The 23,982-nt window shown below is 38.3% G+C and overlaps 1 protein-coding gene across 4 annotated transcripts in view; it reads right to left on the bottom strand.

Moving 5' to 3' along the window:
- The window catches only part of crhr2 (corticotropin releasing hormone receptor 2), a 56,685-nt gene that overhangs the window by 19,527 nt on the left and 13,176 nt on the right, over window positions 1–23,982 (bottom strand). For 3 of the 4 annotated variants that reach the window (XR_013283141.1, XM_077518563.1, XM_077518568.1), the window contains one exon: window positions 951–1,036. Coding sequence is in view for 3 of the 4 variants with exons in the window: in XM_077518563.1 (XP_077374689.1) it covers window positions 951–1,036 (86 nt within the window). In the remaining variant the exon portion in view is untranslated. Of the gene's footprint in view, window positions 1–950; window positions 1,037–10,714; window positions 11,123–23,982 lie in introns of those variants that run through there. The other variant, XM_077518582.1, reaches the window with a different exon arrangement.

The raw sequence follows: 23,982 nt of genomic DNA, 5'->3' as shown, positions 1-23,982 counted from the left end.
TAAAAGAACATATTAGGTAACAGACAAAAAGTATAACTGCCTTGCATTCTACTCACACATCTGCTTCGTAAACAAACACAGTGATGTCTTGCAAAATGAGTGCCTAACGTGTTGTTTAAAATACGAGCCTTGTTGCGGCATTTTTTTTCTTTTCTTTTTTGCTTTAACTTGCAAGCGGGACAAATGGTTCAGTTATGTTCAGGCTGTTTGACAAGAAGGAGCACCAAGTAAAGATAGTCATGCTGCCATGCTAGCTTCTCATGCTAGCTAGCCGTTGACCGTTAGCTGCCATTGGGCTAGCTCTCATAGCATAATTGCCAAAGATATTCTTGAATGTTTTCGGGAAAACAAGGAAAAACAACAAAGAGAAGAGTCTGGTAACATTTGTGGGTTTACCACAATGGAGATGAGAATGAGGGAAAAGAAAATGTTTTTAGCGATAACATTGGAGTTTTTTTGTTTTGTTTTGTTTTTTAATTGACATTGTGGCAGTAAATTTAAAATGACTTGGGCAATTATGCTATTTAGCTAACGACATGCGTGTCACTCCTTCTGGTTCTACTCCAGCTTTATATTGCACTCCGAAAAATATGTCACTAGCCTCTTCATCCTAGCTTGTTATCCTGGTGCTTTTAGTACAGGGAGGGAAAGTAAATGTCAGTGACACACTTCACACACTTCAAGGATTTCTAAATTTGTCAGAAGAAAAATGGAGCAAGAGCCAGAAATACACTTGAGTAGGGAGACGCGACGAGCAATCGGGGTGCATGTTGCAGTCGGTCTTCGGCTTTGCCTGCAGGCTTCAACTGAACCAGACACTGATCTCGCACTTGGAGATGAGCGCAGCCGTCCGGAAACAAAACGTCTAAAGTGTTTAATTGTGCGACACCAAAGAGAAATGCAGTTCCTTTGGGTGGCATTTCAAAAATATAACAAAAACAAACACTTACCTTTTCCTCTAAAATGGGCACGCAGTTTGAATAGTTGCTCTTTAGTGCCCATGTGCCGTTTTCCATGCATTCCCTGTATGCGCTCCCTGAAAAGAGATGACCATTTAATTACTGCAAACAAACAAGACTCCAAAATGTGCGCTACATCTAGCTGCCATTTGCATTCAGCTGGCAAAACTTCTCTCGGCTGAGTCACTTAAGTGAGTCATCACTTGTGACAAGGTGACGGTTCGGAGAAAGTAAGCGGCATGAGAGCTCAGCACCATGGTCAAAGTTTAGCACGACAATCTGCCCGACTCCCACACGGAATACCAATTCCGCATGTTTTTGTACTTCCCATTTGCCAGTAAGACATGCAAATCCTCTCCCTGAGTTACTGCATATCTTTTAAACCCTACGTTCCATAATATACTCCCAGTGGAAGCCGTTTCGCAGTGTGCAAGTTTTCAAAGGCAGTTGGCTCTTTTTCTCTGAAAACGAGGGTGGGAGATACTAGATCTGTCAAGCAATGCAAATCTAAAAACAAATTAAAGATACGAGCAGCGATAATTAGGTGCTCAAATCGCTTTTCCATGGCAAATCCTCGAAATGGGGGTACAAATTTTACGCTATACTTCACGAGATGTATATTAGTGCATCTGACAAGCACTTCACCTTTTCCACATTTTACATTACAGCCTCATTCCAAACTGTGATATTTTTCCTCAGCAAAATTCTACTCACAATACATCATAATGACAATGTAATTTTTTGTGTGTACAAATGTATTAAAAATAAAATATTAAAAAATCACATGCACTTCACATGCACTTCTGACTGTGTCAGAAAATTTGAATATTGTGATAAAGTCAATTATTTTCTGTAATGCAATTAAATAAACAAAAATGCCATACATTCTGGATTCATGACAAATCAACTGAAATATTGCAAGCCTTTTGTTGTTTTAATATTGCTGATGATGGCTTTTTTTTTTAAACTTGGTCTGAGGAAATATTCTAATATTTTGAGATAGGATAATTGGGTTTAGCCAATAATCAGCAATATTAAAAATAATAAAAGGCTTGCAATATTTCAGTTTATTTGTAATGAATCCAGAATGTATGGCATTTTTGCTAATTTAATTGCATTACACAAAATAATGGACTTCATCACAATATTCTAATTTTCTGAGACAGTCCTGTGCAGTAAGAGAAAAAACATGGCAAACATCTAGCGAATGTTTGCGACCTTGAACGAACCTCGAAGAGAAATCAACATTCGCTACCTTCACACATTATGTGTATTTGCACAAGCTATCAATCGGTGTTGGATTGGTATTGCCGATACCAATTTACTCAGCATGGGATCGGAAGAGAAATTCTAAATTCATTGGTTGTAAAAGATGGGAGCTACAACGGACAGATGACTTGATGAAAAGTGGATGAAGGAAATGGGAGCGTCAGGAGCGGATTGATTACATCTATACATTGCACATATGAATCTCTTCAGACCGCAACCGTCATCATGTACAAAACGTTTGCAACATTGCGTGTTGACTTAGTAGAGTTATGACGTTTATGGTGAATCATCAGATTTTGCTGCAATGCTCTGCCCATACACAACTCTTTTTTTTATTATTATTATTATTTTTAATTATTTTTTAATTATTATTTTTTATTATTATTTTATTTATTTTATTATTATTATTATTTGATTTTTTTTAATTTTTTTTTTTTGTTAGTGTTGCCCAATCGTCTAGTATATGCGGTTTAAAAATTTGGCAAATCATACAAAATCGATAGGATTAATCATTTTCAAAGGGAAAAACTGCTAAAAAGATAAAAAAATAGCAAACTTCCTGTGTCTTTTAAAAAATGTTGGTTTTCCAACTCCTTGGTCATGATATTTATCATTTAATTAGTTTTTTTTTTTATATTTCTGTGGATGTCCATTTCAATCCATTTGGCCTGGTAGTTTATCAAAAATTGTTTCTATGCATTTTATCTTCTGCATAGAATTCAAAAGTATTCATTAAATTAGACTTTTGACCTCCGAAACACTTTTATTCACTGAAATGCCCACAATTTTTTTTTTGATAATTTTTGTTCTTTTCTTTAATCAGGGAAGGTCATTGAAATATATATATATTTTTTAAGTAAGCAGAAGAAGGTGAAAACGAATTATCTTTTCCTCATAGGATCGTTTCACAATAGTCCTACTTTGTACAAGAAACTCCGCTCTGCATTCCCGACCAGTTTCTTCCAGTCAGTAAAAGACAAAAGGGAATACTGCAGTTCCTCATAGAGAGGCTGGGTCATTTATTAATTCAACTGTAGATTGGGGGAAGTGTTTATTTATCTATGTACACTATTTTTAGAACAATATCAAACTGCATCTTATGACCACACTGTGTACAAATTCATCTGTGGTTTGATGGTTTACCATGGTAAAAAATAAATATATAAATAAATAAATAAATAAACAAGGTTTCAATACCCGCTATTAGCTAATACTGGATGGGCAGGGCAAAATATGATTGGCTGCTTGCAGAATTGAGTAAACGAGCTGCCTCTTTGAAGTTAACTGCCTCCAATTAACTTTTTTCCTTCTCATTCTTGGCACATAACGGAGGAGATGAAGTAAGCAAGATGAGATACTGCAAACACAAATACCTCTTTGCCCTGATTAATGTGCATTCTCCTAAAAAGAAGGGGAAAAAAAGAGGTGCCTGTGGGTACTAGTTAGCCCCAGGGCAACATGAGTCAAGTCAAGTCATCTTTATTTATATAGCGCTTTCAAACAGCCTAAGAATTAAAACAGGAGAAGAATGTCAACATTTATTTATTCATTCATGCATTCATTCATTCATTCATTTAAACTTAACATGATACACATTATGTACTAAATATTCTCGATTTAATTCAAAACTAGTTTGTGTTCAATGCTGTGTTCAACATGCTGTTTTTATTTACTTAAATTTTCAAAAAAGCTCATTTTAGAGCTATAACTTTAGTACTGTGATACCGCGAATCTAATACCGGCCCATGCCTATTGCCCAGTATTTATTTATTTTTTATTTATTTTTTATTTTTTTTATTTTTTTTTTTAATGTCCTGCTGGAATAATTGTGTCAATGATCTGAGCTAATTACAGTTACTACCTGTTTTCTCCCTGATGGAAAAATAAGGTTTAAGTACACACATCAATTTATTAAGGGCACTGCATCTATTGACACTATAAAAATGAAGCTGGGGTACAGTGTGAAATGTATCAGCCATATCAAAGGCAATGGTGACATTACCAGACAATCAATACACTTACAATTGGAGCCTTCGTGGATTGATATGGAACACAGGAAGGTACTCAGCATTTTAGTGCTGACTTTGTTTCGTGGCAGTTTGAAGTTGATGTGTAGCTTACATTAGGAACCCAGAAAGTTGGGAAATTATCCGCTTCCAAACTGCCTCCGGCGGTACGAATACATTTTACATTTGTTTTGTGGAAGGCCGCAAGCAAAAAGACAACTACAAAAATACACATTTTGGAAAACACAAGAAATTATGCCTCTTTGTGCTGCGGGATAAAGGAAGACGGCAGCTAAAAGTCAGTGGCGCGTACCTCTTGGCACAGAACACGGGAGTAAATTACAAGCATGACCACGGAAACGGTCGACTGAGTGGACCGTGTCTCCTGTTTGGCGGAAAGAACATGAGAGAAAAGGCATTCTTGTCAAACATACAAGACGATTGGGGACTTTGTGTGGTTTAATTCAGGAGAATACGCAGCAGAGTTGGAGCAGTTGAGTTGTGAGAAAACGCATTCTATATATTCCCATATTTTCAATGTGTAACATTAACCTCTGGACTGGCACAAGCAATGCATACAAGAGTGATGCAGAGAAGTAATACAATGAGATCCATGACGCATGAAGTTGCATTAGGGAAAGGTCAAACCGGAATCGGATGTTTTCCGTTCTTGCATGGAGCAGAAATTGTAACGTCATCGTGCTTTAGCAAAAAACAAGTCTGCAAAACATTTACAAAGCAGCAGGATTAGATAGAGACAAACCAATAAATGCCGTTGATGTTTTTATTGAGTAATAATTTCCGCTGTTTAAAACTGTATATGTTGTAATCCTCCGCCTCGGTTATTACCTAAAAGAGAAGACACACGGCACAATTACAACTATTGATTTCGGACTTGAGAAGCTTTCATTTATTGGAGACTTTATTGCTACTAGTTTGTTGTTTTTATGTCTCATTAAATCAGTTTCTGTTTCCACAAAAGATAAGCTGATGTATCATTTGCATTTGTGCTCGCTTGTTGCAGTGGTGCCTATGGATGTTTTTTTTTTTTTTTGGTTTGTTTTGTTTTGTTTTTTGTAAATCGGCATCTCTGGATGGAGTCAAGTCAAAGTCCATTAGTTGATGTCAATGGTATTTTTTAGGGCTGGGTTAAAAAAAAAATAGAATCAATTTTGCTTTTCGAGCCTGATATCAATTCATAAAACCATTAATCGATTCTTTTTTTTATATCTCTTTCCCACAAATTCATAAGAAAATAGAATTTTGAAGTCCATTTTTTTGGGAGGGGGAAGGGGTGGGGGATTTTACAGTTTTTGTTGTTTTTTAAATGTTCACATAAACGCATTTCCTTACATCTATGAAAGATCTGACTTATTGCACCCTAAGATAATTCAGAAGCTTTTTAATTTATATTTACATTTACTGAATTATGAAAATATTTTCATCTCATCCTTGCTGATGCCAATGTTTATGCAACACTCTACTTAGGCGATTATAATGTGTTACTTTCATTAATAAACTAATTCATTTCTACAGTTACAAAATTTAATTTGAAATTTAATGTTCGCGGAGTTTTTATCATTTCCTTGATTTTTAAGAAGAATTTATGTTCTATAATTAATCAATATTGGATTGAAGTGAAGCGAATCGGATTGAATAAAAAAAAATTGAAATTAAATCAAACTGAACTCTTGTTAATTGAATTAGAATCTACTGAGGAAATTAGAATCGATACCGAGCCCTAGTATTTATTTATTTGTTATATTTTTTTCTACAGGACCGACAGCGGCCCAGAACCTTTTTAGCGCAACGGACCAGATTCACGTAAAAACATGCAAAGACCGACAAACAAACAAACAAACAAACAAATAACTGTCAATGCCATACTGGGGTTAAGTGCTATGACACTGTCAGTGCTGTGATGTTGGTTCGTGTTGGATGATAAATTAAGCTCTCGTTAGCACAGTTGTTGTCCGCAAATTTTTGGCCATGATACTTTGGCAACGAACGTGGAGCTTCACTTGATCCCATAACCAATCCTGGAGTCTAACCTTGGTCTTGAATGAATCTTTTAGTACTAGCGGGGATCTAACTAGCGCAAGCTAGTGAACTCAGGCTAAACATCACAACCGGCACATTTTTGGTACGCTCATACTCACCCGGATGTATGAACACTGTGTTCGTTATAAACCAGTGATGGCAGCAGACAAACGAATCGAAAGTTGTCTGTAAATTGGCCGAACGGCAGATGAGACCCCAAAAATAAGTAATTAGTGATTTGTCAAGTTCTAAACGTCGACTAGCCCCTATCACAGAAAACAATTTAGTAAATTACTGTGATGAGTAGCTGCGTAACGAGTATTAGTAAGTGAAAGTGACTATGACTATTAACTTTACAATCCCCTAAAATGTTTTATTTAGTAGAAAAAGTTTGTTTTGGTTTGGTTTACATACAACTAAATGACGGCATTTCAAATGAGTAAATTTGATGTTCTGCCAAAAAGCATGTGGCTAGCTAACTAGCCAGAAGCTGAGCTGCACCGTTTCTAGACTAAATGTGTGGTAGACGTTGGCACGTGCAATACATGTTGTCACATCAGATAAACGCGTCGACTCCCATTCCACTTTGCCTAGTTTGAAGTCGGAAATGTCTGACTTCCTGCCTCACCGTGATTGATGTTACCCACTGACGCCTAACGACAATGAACATTTCCAGCTGTGACAACTACTGCTAAGTCAGTGCGACAGTGCCAGCTGGGTGACTGGCATCACTTAAAACTTCAAAATCCACCAGGCAGTCTGAACAAATCTGAAGCATTCCCCAACCAGTCGGCATTAAACTGCATATTGCCTTACTTCAAGCTCCACACATCTGACTTGACATGAAAACAAAAACAAAAGTGAGCCTTGAAGTCGTCAGGAGCTAATTTTAGAGTCAGGCTGCGCTTTCGGGAGTCGTGGGCTTCGGCAGGCAACTATCACACCACGTTTGTGAAAGCAAGCAAAGATGGTGTTGAAACAGAAGTGGGGGTACTGCGAGCTCTTCCACTGACGCACAGCTAATTCCCCAGCACTGGTACAAGGAAAATGCATTTCCAACCATCTGCACAGCACGCATGAAAAATCAGTACTCAAGCTATTATTCTTTTGGCACCACTTTTCACAAGTCATTTCTAGTGTAGCACAGGGATGCTTTGGTGTCCTACACTGGCATCGACGTGAAGAGCCGTCGCCAGCTCTTTCACTGGCTGCCAACATCTCGCACCGCCTCCGCGTTCCGTCCTTTCGCACCTCTGCAGGATGCACGCGCATGCAAATGCAACTTGTTTTCTGTGCAATTGTTTATCGAGAGAAGCCAGGAAGCAAATTCTGTTTCGAGTGTGACAACATATTTAGAAGAGACGATAACATTCTGTTATCTGATATTACAAAACTGACAAAGCAATATTTACGCATACAGTAAGACACTCCTGAACATTGTGGTGGTTGAAGCACATAATGACCTACTAGAGAACAACTGTGGAAATTGTAGCTGAATTTTATAAAATATTGCGGAATTTAATTGAATTGTTAAAAGGTAGACTTTGCCACTTGAAATTGGAATGGTTTGAATCACTCAGATCTGTATAAAAAACATCATTAAAGTGGTAGTCAACCTTGAACATTGAATGACATGACATGAATATGAGTTATGAAGCAAAATCCAACCGTTTTTATCCATCTCAGGGAGTGGCCATTTTGCCATTTGCAGGCAACAACCAATCAGAGCTCACCTGTTTGCTGAAGCTGCACTGTGTGCACTGTGATTGGTTGTTACCTGAGCCTTGAGCAACTGTGATGTCATCTTCAGTCGACAGCAAGTGGCAAAATGGCTGCCCCCTCAGAAGGATAAAAACGGATGGATTTTGCTGCTTAACTCATATTCCACTAACGCAATATTAACCATACCATATTTAGACTAGTGGGGCTGCATAGAACATATTATTGTCAAAAAGGAAAAAAAATGGGTTGACTTCCTTTTAATGCATTCATTTTGTAATTGAAAGCCTGTAATAATATTCATTTTAAAAAAAATAGTGATTTGGGGAAACAACGGTAAGCAGCTCCCTTTGGAAGGAGGTTAAAAATATCTCAATTTGGGATTTTTATCATGAAAATTTGGGAATGTGATGAAAAGTTCTGTACATGTACGGAGAATGTTTGAGAATTAATTGTGTTTGTATTTTGCTAAATTAGCCAGTTGAGGCTTCATGTAAAGTAGATTAGCAGATTAGTGTTGGTTAACAGCATTAGCTTCTAATCTGTGCTTACTTGATTGCTCAGTGATGTTGATGCAGTTTGGGGCATTATACAGTCCAACCTCGGTTTTCAAACATTATCCGTTCCAGAAGGCTGTTCAAAAAGCGAATTGTTCGAAATCAGAAACAATTTTTCCCATTATAATTAATGTAAATAATTTTAATCCGTTCCAAGTCTAAAAAAAACTTTTTCCAAGTTTTTTTTTCCTTTTTTTTTTTTTTTACTATTTTACACCATAAACTGCACTGTATACTGTTTACCATAAATAGACAAGGGTAGAAATAGACACAGTTTTATTTTAATAGAAGATATCCTATCTAAAATGATGAAAAAATATAAATAAATGCACTTGCTTTCTTTGAACCCATGATTAGGGGCTAATACACGATGCAAAACTAAACAACAACAAAAACAGTCAGATTTGCGTAAATAACAATGAACAGGTCTGCTCCGAATGAACTTTGAACACGAATGTGCTACGGAGGAAGCATCCTGGGCATTCGAGTTAGCTCGCCTCCCAAGTGAGTCGCGTTCAGGTACGCTCGACTTTTTCTCCCGAGTGAGTCGCGTGGTACGCTCGGCTTTTTTCAGTTTGGTCGAGAGCCGGTTTTTGGACGAGTTCTGAGACATAAAATTCTCAAATTTTCTGGTCGAAAACCGATTTGGTCGAGAACAGAAGCGTTCGAAAACCGAGGTTTGGCTGTATGTGTTTTCCAGATACACATAGGATAATGTTGAAACTGCGACCTTTACAAATTTTGACTCGGCAACAGAAGGCCAGTCAGGAGAAGGAGCCAGATGGACTCTTAATGTAAAACAAGCCCCTACATGGCATGTACCACTGACGAATTGAAGAAGTGGCTGACATTGAGAAAACATACCAGCAGAGAAGGCAAATCCAGGTCCAGAAAGTACAACCTAACAACACTACCAGAGTTTGGCTTTCGCCACAGGTGCTTCTACTCAATCGTTTACGGGAACAACATCCGGAAAAAGAAAGCACTAAAGGCTGGAGAAATACCAAGGACTGAAGGACGCTCTAGAGAAAACGTGGAGGGAAAAGGCAACAGTGGTGCAATAGGGGCACTGGGGGCAGTAAGCCCCAAACTGGGTAGACGGCTCCGAAAGGGCCCAAGGACGCTAAGATCCTGCACAACCCTCAAGCTCGCGCACCTCTGGTAGAGGATCTGCAGTATCTGCAGGGAAAAGGGAAACGTGCTTGCAAATTCTTGACAACCTCATCATCTGAAATGTATCATCTGCCATTTTCAGTATAATGCCCAGAAGAATCGAAAAATGTTAAACAAAAGTTCATAAAGCTCAGAACCCTTTCATTTCCATGTAATGCAATTATTATGTTGATTTTCTGCTTCGTCTTGCTGAGTTACAAGCTTCAGATAGACCACCACTCAAGTGAAGTGTTAAAAAAAAAAAACTGAAATGTCCTCGCATGTTGGCAAGCAGAGCCACAGTCGCCAATGCACTTGAAGCCATTTATTGAATGGGACAAACACACAAACACTAAATGAGAACAAGACAAGGAATTAATGAAATCAGGACACGGTTGCAGGGAGCAACTTCCAGCCGACCCCATAGACTGCAGCTCCTGAAGTCACTCACTACTTGGCCATGGCCTTTAATGGCACACTTTAACAAAAGAATCCTGCAGCGTGTAAGACGTCTGACTTGATTACACTTCATAAAACCAGTTCATTTCTTCACGTTCTCTTTTTCTGCTGTACCTTTTCCTTTTTACACTATTTTTGTACAATTCAAAAAATGTGACCCCTGTCACATTTTGTTTTCGGAGGGCTGGAACAGATTAATGGCATTTTATTTTAACAAGGAAAATGGACTTACTATGCAGTGGAGCCTTGAGCTACATGTTTTAATTTGTTCAGTGACCATGCTCATAAATCACAACAGCCAAATCTCAAATCATCTTTCCCCATTGAAATGAATGGAAATGAAATTCATTCATTCCAACCTTCCCAGGTCTGTTCTATCCAAAATTCCCAATGGCCAGTCCACCACTGGCTTAACAAAAAAGATTTGTTCTTTTCTTTTTTAATCATTGCAAATGCTACCTTTTAACCTACAGTGTAGACATGTTTCACATTGCAACAGTAGAATGCATTAAAGATGTCATAAAAAAAACAGAAATCATCTGAAAACACTCACTTTCAGGCTACTTTGTGTGTGGTGTTGGCACTTCATGTTGTGTGGTCCTTGTCAGTGCTCCGAATGTTGCTGGTTGGCAGCCAACCGCCTTCTCAATTGACAGTCACAGGAGGTGAGTGTGACTCAGAGGAGGCCATCGCACTGATTAAACCAGTTAGCAAATGTGCATGTTATCATAAATGTACTTACAGAAGTGTATATAATCATACCGGAAAAACGGGTGTAGAAATCATGATTTGATTGATAAATTGATTTTTTTTTTAATTTCCCTATACATATTGAAGCTGTCTTTTCAATGACAAAGCATTGTTGGCCCAACAACCAACACAATAGCGGTTCATGCTTGCAAACGTAGCAAATTTTGTGTTTTCTTCAGGAGTTGTAAGACGTTCACAGACGGTTTTTACTCGTCGCTAAGACATTTTGAACACGTTCAAACAACTATTGACTGTCTGCGAAGATATTTTGAAACTTTTACGAACCTTGACGAATACCCAAAATTAGCCACATTCGCATGCATTTACCAGGCGGTGAGATACAGGTAACTTTTCATTTATGTTTTTATTTAAATTTCAATTTTATTAAAAAAAATAAATAAATAAATAAATAATACTGACACTAGGAACTTCCTACACTTTTTTTTTTTAATTTAAAAACAAATAAATAAATAAATAAATTAAAAAAATAAAATTGAGGAATTATGTTGAAATTTTGGAAAACTTTATTTACAGTACACTTTTGGGAGCAACAGTATTTACTTGCTTAGTTTTCTTATTTTGCTTAACACATGCTGCTATGTTTGTTATTGACAAAGGGTTGCAACGTGGCATAATAAGACAGCTGGCAAAAGTTTTTTTTTTTTTTTTTTTCAGTTTTTGACACTAAAATTTTCTCTTTTACTGCAAATGAATTAGAAATATCTGTTATCGGTCTCCTTGACTACTAATAATCGGTCTCGGCCCTGAAAAAAAAACGGTCTATCACTAAAAACGATGCTCAATTATTATTTTTTTTGCTAACAGGGCTGTTTATTTACTCAATTGCTGGTACAGGGAGGAATCTATTACAGGACAGCTAGCTTAAAGGGATACTTCAGTTATTTAGCCCATAATAGCAATAAAAAAATTCATATTTTGTCTATAATTAATTTGATACGTTCGTTATTTTTCACGTACAATTAGTACCTTTAAAAAAAACATTTTGCAACTTGTTGTCGACTGAAAATGACATCACAAGGGAGCAGATAACCAATCACAGCTAACCTGTTTTCTAGGTTTAGTCATGTGACATTCACAAGCTGAGCTGTGATTGGTTACCTGAGCCTTTGTGATGTCATTTTCAGTCGACAGCAAGTTTCAAAATTGTACATGAAAAACAATGAAAATCTCAAATTTATTATAGGCAAAATAATGTTTGACTGCCAAAAATGGCGAAATAAGTAAAGTATCCCTTTAATTAAATTTGGATAGAATAAGGTGGAATCATTTTTAAATTTCCACTTTAAATGATAAAACGTCAAGAGCTGATGCTGGATGGTCTTCACTCATCTTTTATGACAGGTGGTCTCGTAAATTTGTTAAGCGCATGAAAAACTCTCTCAGGTGTCTTTTCCTGGAAACGCTCCACGCACGCCGTGCTTCATCGGCAACTGGGGACAATGAAATGATAGTTTAATGAGGCATGTTATGAATTGTTGATTAGTCACTCCACGTGAATAGTCAACATTATCAGAATGTAGCAAGAGAACCAGAAACCTTACCATGGTATTCTTTTGGAAAGGCGAATCTATGGCTGAAAAAAAAATAAAAATTCGGTTTCAGACCGTGCAAAGTCCGTCCAATGACGTGTGTCGGCATCGGGCGTCAGCACACCTTCAAACCAAACAGGATGGCCCCCCCAGGATGCGGCCAGCTGAGGCTTGCTGCTTTGTCCAAATCAAGCCCCCAAAAGTGAGAGTTCAAATCACAGGTAGCCGTGCGATGAAAAGGTTTAGCCACATTAAAGTTGCATACCCAAAACGGCTCATATGAGGCGACGAAAGTCTGCTGAAATCTAATTTAGCGCAACGGGCACAGAGTGAACTAGGCCACAATGTGGCAATTTGATAAAGTGATTCGCTTAGGCAGCGAGAACTGGAGCGAGGCCAGAATGTTGCGCACGTCAGAGACCAGGTGAAGACACAAACACACACACAATTATATCGCCATCATTCATTCATTTGTGTTTTATTTTCTCCAACAATTCATATATTCTGTGGTTGATTTTAATGAATAATTCATTTGTTTTTTTTGTAGAGGGGGCTTATATTCTGTTCATTTGGTTTGAATAATTCAAAATAGAATCATTAAAACATTGCCAGGTTTGTGGTAAATTATGACATGATGAATGAGTTGCTAATGAAAATGCACGTCAGTTGTTGTTGGGTCTGCCGAGAAGAGTCGTGCATGAGGGCCGTGGTTAAAGTCACTGTATTATTTTTTTTATGTTAGCCGCAAAAAATAAAAATAAATAAATAAATAAATAAATAAATAAATAAATAAATAAGTCATCTTTATTCCCACAACTAGACTAAGTGCAATTTCTGCAGAAATTGTGTGGGAATGCTGAAAGCTGAAAGCTAATAGCTGAATATATAAACAAATAAATAAAACTCCCCCTTCTGGCTAGCAAGGTAACTGCTGCCTTCATCTCATTTGTCGCTATCTAGTCTACAGTGCTTTTGTGAGCCCCTAAGGAAGAAGGAAATAAACCCCCTTACCCCAACTCTCCGCCTCGACTATAAATAGTACCATTTGTTCTATAAAAATGTTAAACGTGCAATTACACTTCATTCTACTCAGGCTGTTTGAAAGCACTATATAAATAAAGTTGAGTTGAGTTAGACAAAAAAAAAACAACAACATTCCCTGCCTGTGGCATCGCACCAATAGCCCACTATTTGAGAAAGACTGCGTTAAATTAGCTGTCAATATCAAATATTTTTAGAATTGATTAATCGATTGATTATTCGACTTATCGATTAATCAACCTTTAAATAAAAAATCGTGTCCAAACGATTACTCGATTGCTAAAATAGTTGTCGATTGATTTGATAATCAATTACTTGTCGATTAATTGCTTAATTTCGACAGCTCTAGTTAAAATAACGACAAGAAAGCCATTTCAAGAAGGCCTTTGTACCTTGTGCGTTTTGCCACTAATAAAACCTCCGAGGAAAGACGGCGGCAAAGAAAGAAAACGTCATCATTTTCTTCCCCAGAAATTAAACACATCCTTGCAGGCTTTTTTAATACTGAAAGGTTCCCCTCCCCTCCTGTAAGATACTGGGAGGTGACAGTTAAGAAAAGCTCTTGGTCTTGTGCTGAAAATAAAATCGCTTTGCCCCGAACAGTCAGAAAGGAACGGAAAGGAAAGGTGTTATTCCCAGCTATGTGACAAAGAAATGACTCACTTGCCACAGCTTTTTTTTTTTAAAGGTCTCAGATTTGGATTTGTTTCTATTTGTATGTTCTGCTGAATACATTTTGAGCACAAACGTAGCGTTTATAGGGGGAATGCTATAATTTTGAGAAAAGAACAGCACAGCTACACACGATTTCGTACAAAAGTTCTAAGACCATAGTTAACTCTTTTACCGCCAAAAACGTTTAATAACAATTAGTAAAATCACAATGTATGCCGCCATAAACATTAAATGATGTCAACTATTATTATTATTGTTTTTAATCAATGGGCAGTGCAACGTCTAAGTGGAGCGCTGCCTGGTCAATGGGTTGTGAAATCAAAAACAGCCACTAACTATGGCCATCAGATGGCAGCAACTTTTCACTTTTCAATGGGCTGCCGGTGTATGGAATTACCATGTAACACGATGGAAACTGATTAAATCTGATGAAATGGAACGTTTTCAAGGATGACGAGAATAATCAAAGCCTTTGTCACATTAAATCTAATTCACGGAGCATCACTAAACCAAAAATATTCATGTCAAAGTCACTGTTGTGGAGAAAATGTGTTCTTTTTACAAAAAGCTTGTTTTCTCCTTATCTTTTCAATTTTTGCTCAGTGTCACTAAAATGACCTATTTTAAAATGGTGATTACTAAAGAAAGGAATAAGGGAGAAACATTTTTTTTTCTAATGAAAGAATGGAATGTGATCTTTCATGTAGTACCCACCATCTTTTTGTAGTAAAAGTACACAATAATTCTGTTTGCCTTGAAAGATGAGTTAAAATGCTCGCAATCGGGTGGCACTGTGGGGGTTGTTTTTTGGATAACGTGGCAATAATAGAGTTAAGCAAAGTTCACATCATGAAGTATTAGACCCTGCTAACCCGAACCCGTCAGCGCTCACATGCCACCCAGGCTGCGTTGGAGAATCGACTGTCAACTTGGCTTTTGAGACGAGCCAACTAGGCAGCTGGAGCGCTCCACATAAAGACGATACGTTGCCACGTCTGAGTCACGTTTAATTTCTCACACACGTGTGTGCAGATGATGCTTCTATTGGCTCGATCTGCGCTCCATTTGTTTGTTTGTTAGCAGAGTAGGCTACTGCAAATAACACTTTCCAGGGATATCTGTGGACGGGCCAAGGAATACAGAATCTCGTTAGATTTGAGACAAAACTGTCTTCATTCTCCTTGAGTGGTGGGACATTTTGCTCACACTTTCTTTAATTTTCCACTGAATTAATCATGAATCTTAAATGAAGAGAACCATGCATAAACAGGAGGTGTGTATCTATGAAGGCGGACTACTTGGTGTGTATCCAAATTACGATTGCTCAGCCTTGGCAGAGGTTCACTCTCTTGTGAGTGGGATTTGTTATCCTTGCAAGTGACATTGATACAGTAAAACATTTTGATGTTCCTTTTATGATGACATTCTCTATGTTCTCCTGCAAAGTGGATATAGGAAGAAGTCCTCTGTTAAGACGCAAATATTTACTGTAATTATGTGTCATGGTTTGGGGTGGGTAAAGATTTTTTATTAGTATTATTTTGTTGTTTTTTGTTTGTTTTTGCTTTTTTTTTTGTCATGCATGGTTTTGGTTTGGGTTCTGTTTGATTTTGTCATGTTTTGTTCTGTTTTCCTTGTGTGTCTGTCTCCTTTGTCTCGTCAAGCATTAACATGTCCACCTGTGTTTGCTTGCTCTTCCTTGTGTGTCAACCAATCAGTGCCCTCAACCACTTGTGTCTTGCCCAGGTGTGTCTTGTTATGTCAATCAGTGTTTGTGTAATTAGGCCCTGTTTAAACGGAAGCAAAGCCGGCTTTGTTCCTCAAACAAATCTTGTAAGAATTATAACTATAATTCAACAAAAGATGCCTCTGCCAAATCTAATTATGAGGTCTAGCAACTGAGCGATAAAAGAAAAAGGGGTCTTCAAAACAGTTTAAACAGTAATCTGCTCACGAGATGGGCGGCGTAAGATGGCTGCCGTGTGGCTTCAATGGCTTGCACGGGTGTGTATGGCCTATTGGCTATCCAGTAATATATACAGATCAGTGAGACGAACACAACACGCAAAACATTTAGCTGTAAAAGGCAAAGCATAAACAAGCGTTGCGCAAAACGACAACGACACGGCTATCCGCCATTGTTGTTGACAGACTGGCGGTTCGTGCGCAGTCACGAGAGAATGACGTCATCACCGGAGGAGTAACTATCCCGCATATGGTGTCCACATTGGAACGTACGGGGTGCGTTTTGAAATCTTTCCACTCTGGAGCCCGGTTTTAAAGGTGATCGGTTTCAAGCTCCGAAACCGAGTCGCTGTGTGGACGAACTGCCTAAAATGGTAGGAAACTTGTGCGGATACATGAAAACTGGCCTCCTGTTTTCTGTCAGTCATTCTCGGTCCATTGTCTTATGAACCCTGTTGTCATCTCTTGCTGTTTCCCCTCGTCTTGCCCAGTTTTTGATTATGGACGTTGTTGTTTTCTTATTTTGCCTCCTGTTCCTGGATCACCTCCCCATTTTGATTTAATTAAGCATTTTGGACTTCATCCCTCTCCCTCGTCACTATGTCTCCCTGCATCTGGGTCCACCTTCCTTCCACCTCACAAGTTACGTAACCCGGACATTTTGACTTTATTTCTGCATTAGCGTTGGTTATTGATAATTACAACTACTTTGGTACATCATCACTATAGGAACGGCACACCATCGCAAATCAAGAACACCCTTTAGTTAAACACCTCCTCCCCAGCCATGTCAGGCACTATTACTGTTTTTTGTTTTTTCTTGAAGGCTTCCTTCTACTTGCATTTGAGTCCATTACTGCTACATTAGGTGTGCATGTCAGTTGCAATCAAATAGCAGCATATTATTCACTGTATTTGAAAGCTTATCTTTTAGAATGTCAGTTTTATAAAACACCATTTCCACATCAATTTTGAAGGAACCAAACCATAAACACAGTACGCCTACAATAGTGGTATTGGCCATAGCTTTCCACCAAATTTGCTTGTTAATTGTAAAAATATTTGTCATTATTAAATATCTTTTTCCTATTTGAGTAATAAACATCCATTTGATCAAATTCTAACAACCTATTAACTCATTTGCTCCCAATAACGTGTAAATACATTTTTTTTATATTTTAAGTGTCCCAAAGACGTATTTATACGTTTTTTGTTATGTTTTTTTTGGGTTTTTTTATGCTAAAGCATACAGAAGGCTTTGATGCAGCCTCTCAACTGCAAAGAACGGTTGGAGAAATGGTAGTTATCACAGTTATTACGGCCAGCAGGTGGCAGCAGAGCAAAGGAGATCAACCAGGGCCATCTAGAAAAAAAAAGCTAAATTACTTACAATTTTAAATAGATTTGTGAAAACTGATGAAACTTAGCTCTCTTCTAATGCTAATTACTGCAAAACGGAAACAGATAGAAACATATCTTTTTTTCCTGATGAAAGAAGAGACTTTAATCTTTCTTTTGATAGGTTCCATGCTTTTATAGCAATAGAACACAATATTCTGTGGGCTTTGCAAAATCAGTCAAAATTAAGTAAAACAGCCGAGAGCGAACAGGATTGTTTCTGTGAAAATGGTTGGGAGTGAATGAGTTAATTATGATGCACACAGCTATAGTTACATGTTCACTTTATACACTATGGGCTCTATAAGTCTAGCACAAAATATGCTCCTGGCTGACGTTTTCTTTTGGTATTTTGGTAGGTGGGCACAATTAGCCGTTTGTGCCAATGTGGAAGTGAACACTGCCACCTTGATTCTCGGCCAATCGAAGGGGCTCCCGTCATTCCCCTTAAATTCAGCACAGAAGAGGTGCACGATCTACATGTTGGAAGCATAAGGGACTCACTGGAGATGGGCGTGAGCAAAGTCCAACAATTAGGCACTACATGAATATCTCCACTTGCAAATGATAAGTTGGCCGCTACAATGGAACACCTGGAGATCTGCTTCGACCCCAGATCATGTATCTGCATATGACAATCCCACCACCGTCAACAGTTGTGCCATGGTCAGGGCCTGCTTTTACAAACAGATTAAAAATGATAATCTTCCATTCAGTGAATTGATTTCTGCAATGATTCAGATGGTTCGATGCGCGCTGATATCATATTTAGGAGTGAAATACGATGACATCCACCACACATCAGTGGAACGCATAATCTGTTTGCCTGTGCTTTGATCAAATCCAAAATCACATACACCAACTGCACCACAACTTGGACCTGGTGTCAACTAGTCTAAAGGCGAGTCTACTCTCGGGTCACCAAATTGTCAGGTACAGTGGGGGCGTGTAACAGAAAACCCCCCTCAGTCTCCTGGAAATCCCAGCGAGGCAAAGCACAGTCCGCCAAATTCCCAAGCATGGTAAACTAGACTTGCCTCGATACGAAAATGAATACGCACCTGTTTTTATGGCTACGAAAATATGTTCATTTTTAGTGTCTTTAATCTTTTCACTTTTAGTCGCTTAGACCCCTAGCATTCAATCATTCTTGAATGGACATTGCCATATTTTGAGTGACAACTTTCTCATGACGCAACATCAGGAGCAACTAATCGTTCAGTCTCATAATCAAGGGCACTTCAACATGGCCACAAGCGCGAGGGATGGAACCCACAACCTCTGATTTGGGAGAAAACCACGATCACTGAGCCATGCCACCACTATAAGCGAGATTTTTTTTTTCTCATAGAGTGGAGTCGATCACAAAAGGGGAGGATTTAAGTAAACCAGGTTTAAAAAAACAAAACAAAACAAAAAAATGTCATTGTCCCATCTCTAATGAGGACAGTTTTCCACTAAAGGTACTTCAAAACGTCATCTTTTGTGTCTGTGCACAATGTTCAATCAAGGCAGGGGGTCAAATCAGCACTTTTTTGTTGTAATCAGGGCTCTCATGGGCAGTTTTCCTAACAACTAATCAGTATTCACTTTTCACCAAATGAATACAATTGAAAGCATCTTGAAGTTACAGAGAAGAACACAAACTACTTTTTTGTTTTTAAGCAGAACTTTAAAAAAAACCCACAAAAAAAACACTTCACTTTCACTTAACGGTATTTTCCATTTCATAAGCCTAGAACAGTGCTGCATGAAAGCAACTGTCTTCCAAAATCTATTTTCCCCGTATGATAATGCAGGCAGTGAGCTTTTCCCCCTGAAGGCCACGCGGCAAATCAGTTGAGCTTTTGCAGAAAAGGGGATACACACAAAGCAATGTTGTGGAAAGCCTACCGCTCGTGCCAGGGATTAGCTGTTTAGGATGCGGGCTCAAATTCAAGCGGCAGTGGCTAAAGGTCGTCGGCAGCCTAATTGGATGCCGGGTGCATTCGGCACTGCAATTTGGAGCAGGTTAGAGAGGATACTAAAAGCAATAAGAGGGAAGGGAAGAACTATGATTGGCAATGAGATGGTTCAGAGAGTTACAAGCAAAATCACGGGAACCTAGCGGCGCTTCAGATGCCCTGAATGTCATACCATTTGGAATTAGACCAAAGTGTGGTATAAAAATAGGAAGTTGGGAGTAAGCAGCTCAGTAGAACAACAGCAAAAGATTAACTTTGATCAATTCGCTTTCCCATTGGCTTGATAGAATTGACCATTCTTTTGTGAAGAAAGAACTTGATTTGGATATTCTGTGACTGGTGTTGTGCATTTCCTCTTCTTCAGCAATGTGTTTGTGTTGCCCAGTGCCTACGTTAGCCTCTTGCTAGCTAGCTACCAGCCGGTTATCTACTGCATTTTTTTAAACTAAAAAGGTAAATGCTAATATGTTCTTTCTATGGTTAAAGATTTGGAGTTACTACTGGATCAAGTAAACACATACAGGTCAAATTTGAGCATTATATAGACCTCCCTTCCAATCAAAATCAGCAAAAGTTCAATTGTCTTTAATGAATGTCTTTCAAAAGATTAAGCTGAGTAATCATTCCTCACAAATCCTTTTCGAAAAAGTTTGGGTCGACAAATGTCGAACCTATTCAATGTTTAACTCATTCGATCCTAAAAAAGTGTAAAAGTGTTTTGTTTTGATGTTTTTTTGATACTTTGTCCTTATCTCCCAAAAAACATGTTTATATGTTTGTTTTGTATTTGTTTTTTGTTTTTTTGTTTTTTTAATGCAAGAGCATACAGAAGGCTTTGATGCAACTTCTGACATGAAGAGGTGGCTTAAAGCAATAGTCGATATTAAAAGAAACGGCCAGCAGGTGGCAGCAGAGTATAAGAGATCAGCCAGGGCAATGTAGTAACAAGCTCTTTTTGTCAGTGTTTTCAGCAGGAATGTGAATATTGGTGAAACTATATAAAGCTATATTCTAATGCTAATTGCTGCAAAACTGAAACAGATACAAATATACTTTTTCTTCCTGGTGAATGAAGAGACTCTAACCTTTCTTATGGTAGGTCAGTATTTTTATAGCAATAGAACACAATATTCTGTGAGCCTTACAAAATCAGTCAAAATCCAGAAAACCAGCCGGGGGGCGAAGGGGGTTGCTTCAGTGAAATTCACTGGGAGTGAATGAGTTCAAAGGGAAAATCCATGTGTGCTGTCAATGGAGTTGTCTCACTCTGTTATTGTGATGTGAAACGGAATGATAGCTAATCATTTGAATAATGTGTTTCACGCATCATTCACCACGATAAAAAAATAACATGGAGAAAAGTTTGACTGTGATCAAGTTGTCATAAGATAGGGTGACCTTCATTGTGATTTTCATAAAAACACTTGGCCCAGCCTCCAGATATTTAAATGATACTCAAAGTTTACTTAAAGACGCCATAGGTTATAACATTTTAATCCTAACCTTTGTTGCCAGCACGATCATTTATTTATTTTTTTTTAACTGGAGAGGGTGGGGATCAGATCTGCACCCTCTGATTTGTGAGTGCAGACGTTACCAGTGAGCTGGGAAAAAAAAAAAAAAAAACTGAGACAACACTTGGGCGACACAACTCGGGACCGTGTTTGAAGGCTCAGGAAGTGAAGTACGTATAACGACCTACTTTCTTTTCTATTTGAAAAATCAAGAACGTCTTTAACATTAGCAATAATAACACGCACACATAAATCCTGCCTTTCTATTTTCCCTACTCCCCTCGTGATCGATTTGGGAGCAGTGTATGGTCTACCAGTCACAGTAACAAACGGTGCATTCCACCTCCCATTTGTTGCGCAATCAAAACCGGACATTTTCAAAAAAAACAAACAAGTTTTTTTTTTTTTTTTCTTTTTCTCTAACGGGACGGATATTAAAACGTGGACATATCCAGGCAAGAGTACTTTTGATCTATTTCTTCTTTGTATTTTCCAGCAATCTGGATGAAGCAGCATAACTCGGGGCACACTCATTTACTCAAGGGTTTGGAAAAAACGGCCGCAAACTCGATTGGCTCGCTCAAACAGATGTGGATGCTGATCTATGAACCGGGTTCACCCAAGGTCTCGTCCACCAAATGTGCTTAATTGTTGAGCAGTTCATTTTGGGTGCGCTGTAAAGAGTATGCACAAATACAATCATTTAGCACACATATCGTGATTACAAAAAAAACTTTTGAGGATTTGCAATGGCTGGTTTTGCATTTTTAACTCTTACCGTCCAAAACGTTTAATGACGTATGTTAAAATCCCAATGAATGCCGTCATAAACGTTAATTGACGTTTACTACTTTTTTATTTTTATTTTTCTCAATGGGCAGTGCAAAGTCTTGTGCAGCGCTGTCTTGTCAATGGGGTTGTGAAATCAAAAACAGCCACTAACTATGGCCAGCAGATGGCAGCATTGTATCTCTTTTCAATTGGCTCCCCGGTGTATCAAATTACAATGAAACATGACGGAATCTGAATAAATACGTTTTTATGGATGACGTGAATGATCAAAGCATTTGTCACATTAAATCTAATTCACAGAGTGTCACTGAACAAAAAATATTTGCGTCAATGTTACTGTTGTGCAGAAAATGCATCTTCACAAAAAGGTTGTTTTCTCTATTTTTGCTTATGTCACTAAAACGACCTATTTTCAAATGGTGATTACTAAAGAACGGAATTAGGTAGAAATGTACATTTTTTTTCGAATGAAAGAATGGAATCCAATCTTTCATATGGTATCCGCCATGGCTATGTAGTCATGGCACACAAATTCTATTTACCTTGAAAGATGAGTGAAAATGCTTGAAATCGGCTGGCACTGTCGAGTTGTTTTTTGGATGACGTGTGGCAGTAAAAGAGTTAAATGCTCCGTTTCTGGTGAGTGTATTGTCTGAACTGACAACCAAGATAGCATTTAGCAGCCAAAGTAATAACACAACCACTCGTTACCAGATTGTCTAGTGATCTTCTTCACTTGAAGCAACACCCCTGTAGTTTGCCTTCAAACACAAGCATGCAAGACGACAGAGAGTGTGAGTGAGCATTTAAGCACCCACTATTTGAGGTCTTAGTCAGTGATGGCAACCTTAGTACACAATACGGCCGCCAAAAGAGTGTGAAATGTGTTAGCGTGACTGAACACGCAGTTTGGGATCTTCCTAAATAGACCCGTTAAGCACAAACATGCAGATTTGTCCTTGTCATGTGGAGTCTCTAAAAATGTCGTCTACAACACAGAAAATAAGTCTGTACGTGTGGAAATCTTGCTTTCAGTTGATGTTTAAGGTTTGGGAAAACTTCCTGCGGGATGAATTTATTAAGAGTCAGGAGTCAGTCGCCTGGAAGTGCACGCGAGGAAGCCGAGGACAAAGGAAAGCGCATCCGACCATTGTCGCTCCATGAGATGCATATTTAAATTTTTGTGAAGCACCATATGTGGCCACCATTCTGTCCCCATTTATGCATTTTTTATTGAGCACTTGTATTTGCATTTTACAGGATTGCACATTACAAGTGTGTTAATAGTCCCTGGAAGAGACAAGCCAATGACTCATCTGCTACTCTTTAACTGTCCGCATTCTCTTCGTGGCCTTTTGTCGCATCAGGAAATTAATACATTCTTCGCTCCTGCATGTATGCTGGCCGCGGATTTGCTGTCGGTCGCTTTTTACCGCAATTGGTTGGTGAGAAACACGAGCGAGAGGCAAGAGGCCCCGAGGTGGAGCCAGTAAGCCAAACATGGAATCGCGTGACGGGATAATGAGAGCATATTGCACGATCAAGACACATGCACATGCCGTCACTTTCTATAAATGTCTGATGATCGCTCAGCTTTACAAAATTAAAAAATGTAGACATTTATTTGATATTTTAGAATGGAGCATCATAACATTAGTATTCTTGACATCTTTAACATACATTTACACGAGGGATGGGCGAGTACCGATACAACGTATCTGTATCGGTGCTGATGCCAGCCTTAAGGTATATCCGCCCTCGTGTGAGCGTTTTACAATCAGGAACAAGAAATTAGCAATTAGAATAATAGTAAATTGCCATTTATTTTGTGCAATTTTAAGGAAAAATGCTAATTACAATATATAGGGAAACGCCTCTAAGATGTCGCTAACGTCCGAGCTCACCTTCATCATGATCTTCATCAGTATCTGCCTGTCTGTATCGGCCTCGCTTCATATGGATGTCCTCTTGCGGATCTCAGCTATTTTCAAAGTACGCGGTCTGCTCGGTGGAGCTACAACGATGAATGTCTCAAATATTATTTTTTATTAATTATGTGAGATAAGCAGTGTATTTGTTTAGCAGTCATTTTTGCCTAATGGTATAACACAGCCCATTTCATGTTTTATATGTATATTTTTTATTTTTAATAATTATTACATGTTGCTGAAT

This window comes from Festucalex cinctus, chromosome 1 (genome assembly GCF_051991245.1).
Source record: "Festucalex cinctus isolate MCC-2025b chromosome 1, RoL_Fcin_1.0, whole genome shotgun sequence".
NCBI classification, from domain to species: Eukaryota; Metazoa; Chordata; class Actinopteri; order Syngnathiformes; family Syngnathidae; genus Festucalex; species Festucalex cinctus.
The sequence above is the reverse complement of the archived record's forward strand: the minus strand, read 5'-3'. Positions and strand labels throughout refer to the sequence as shown.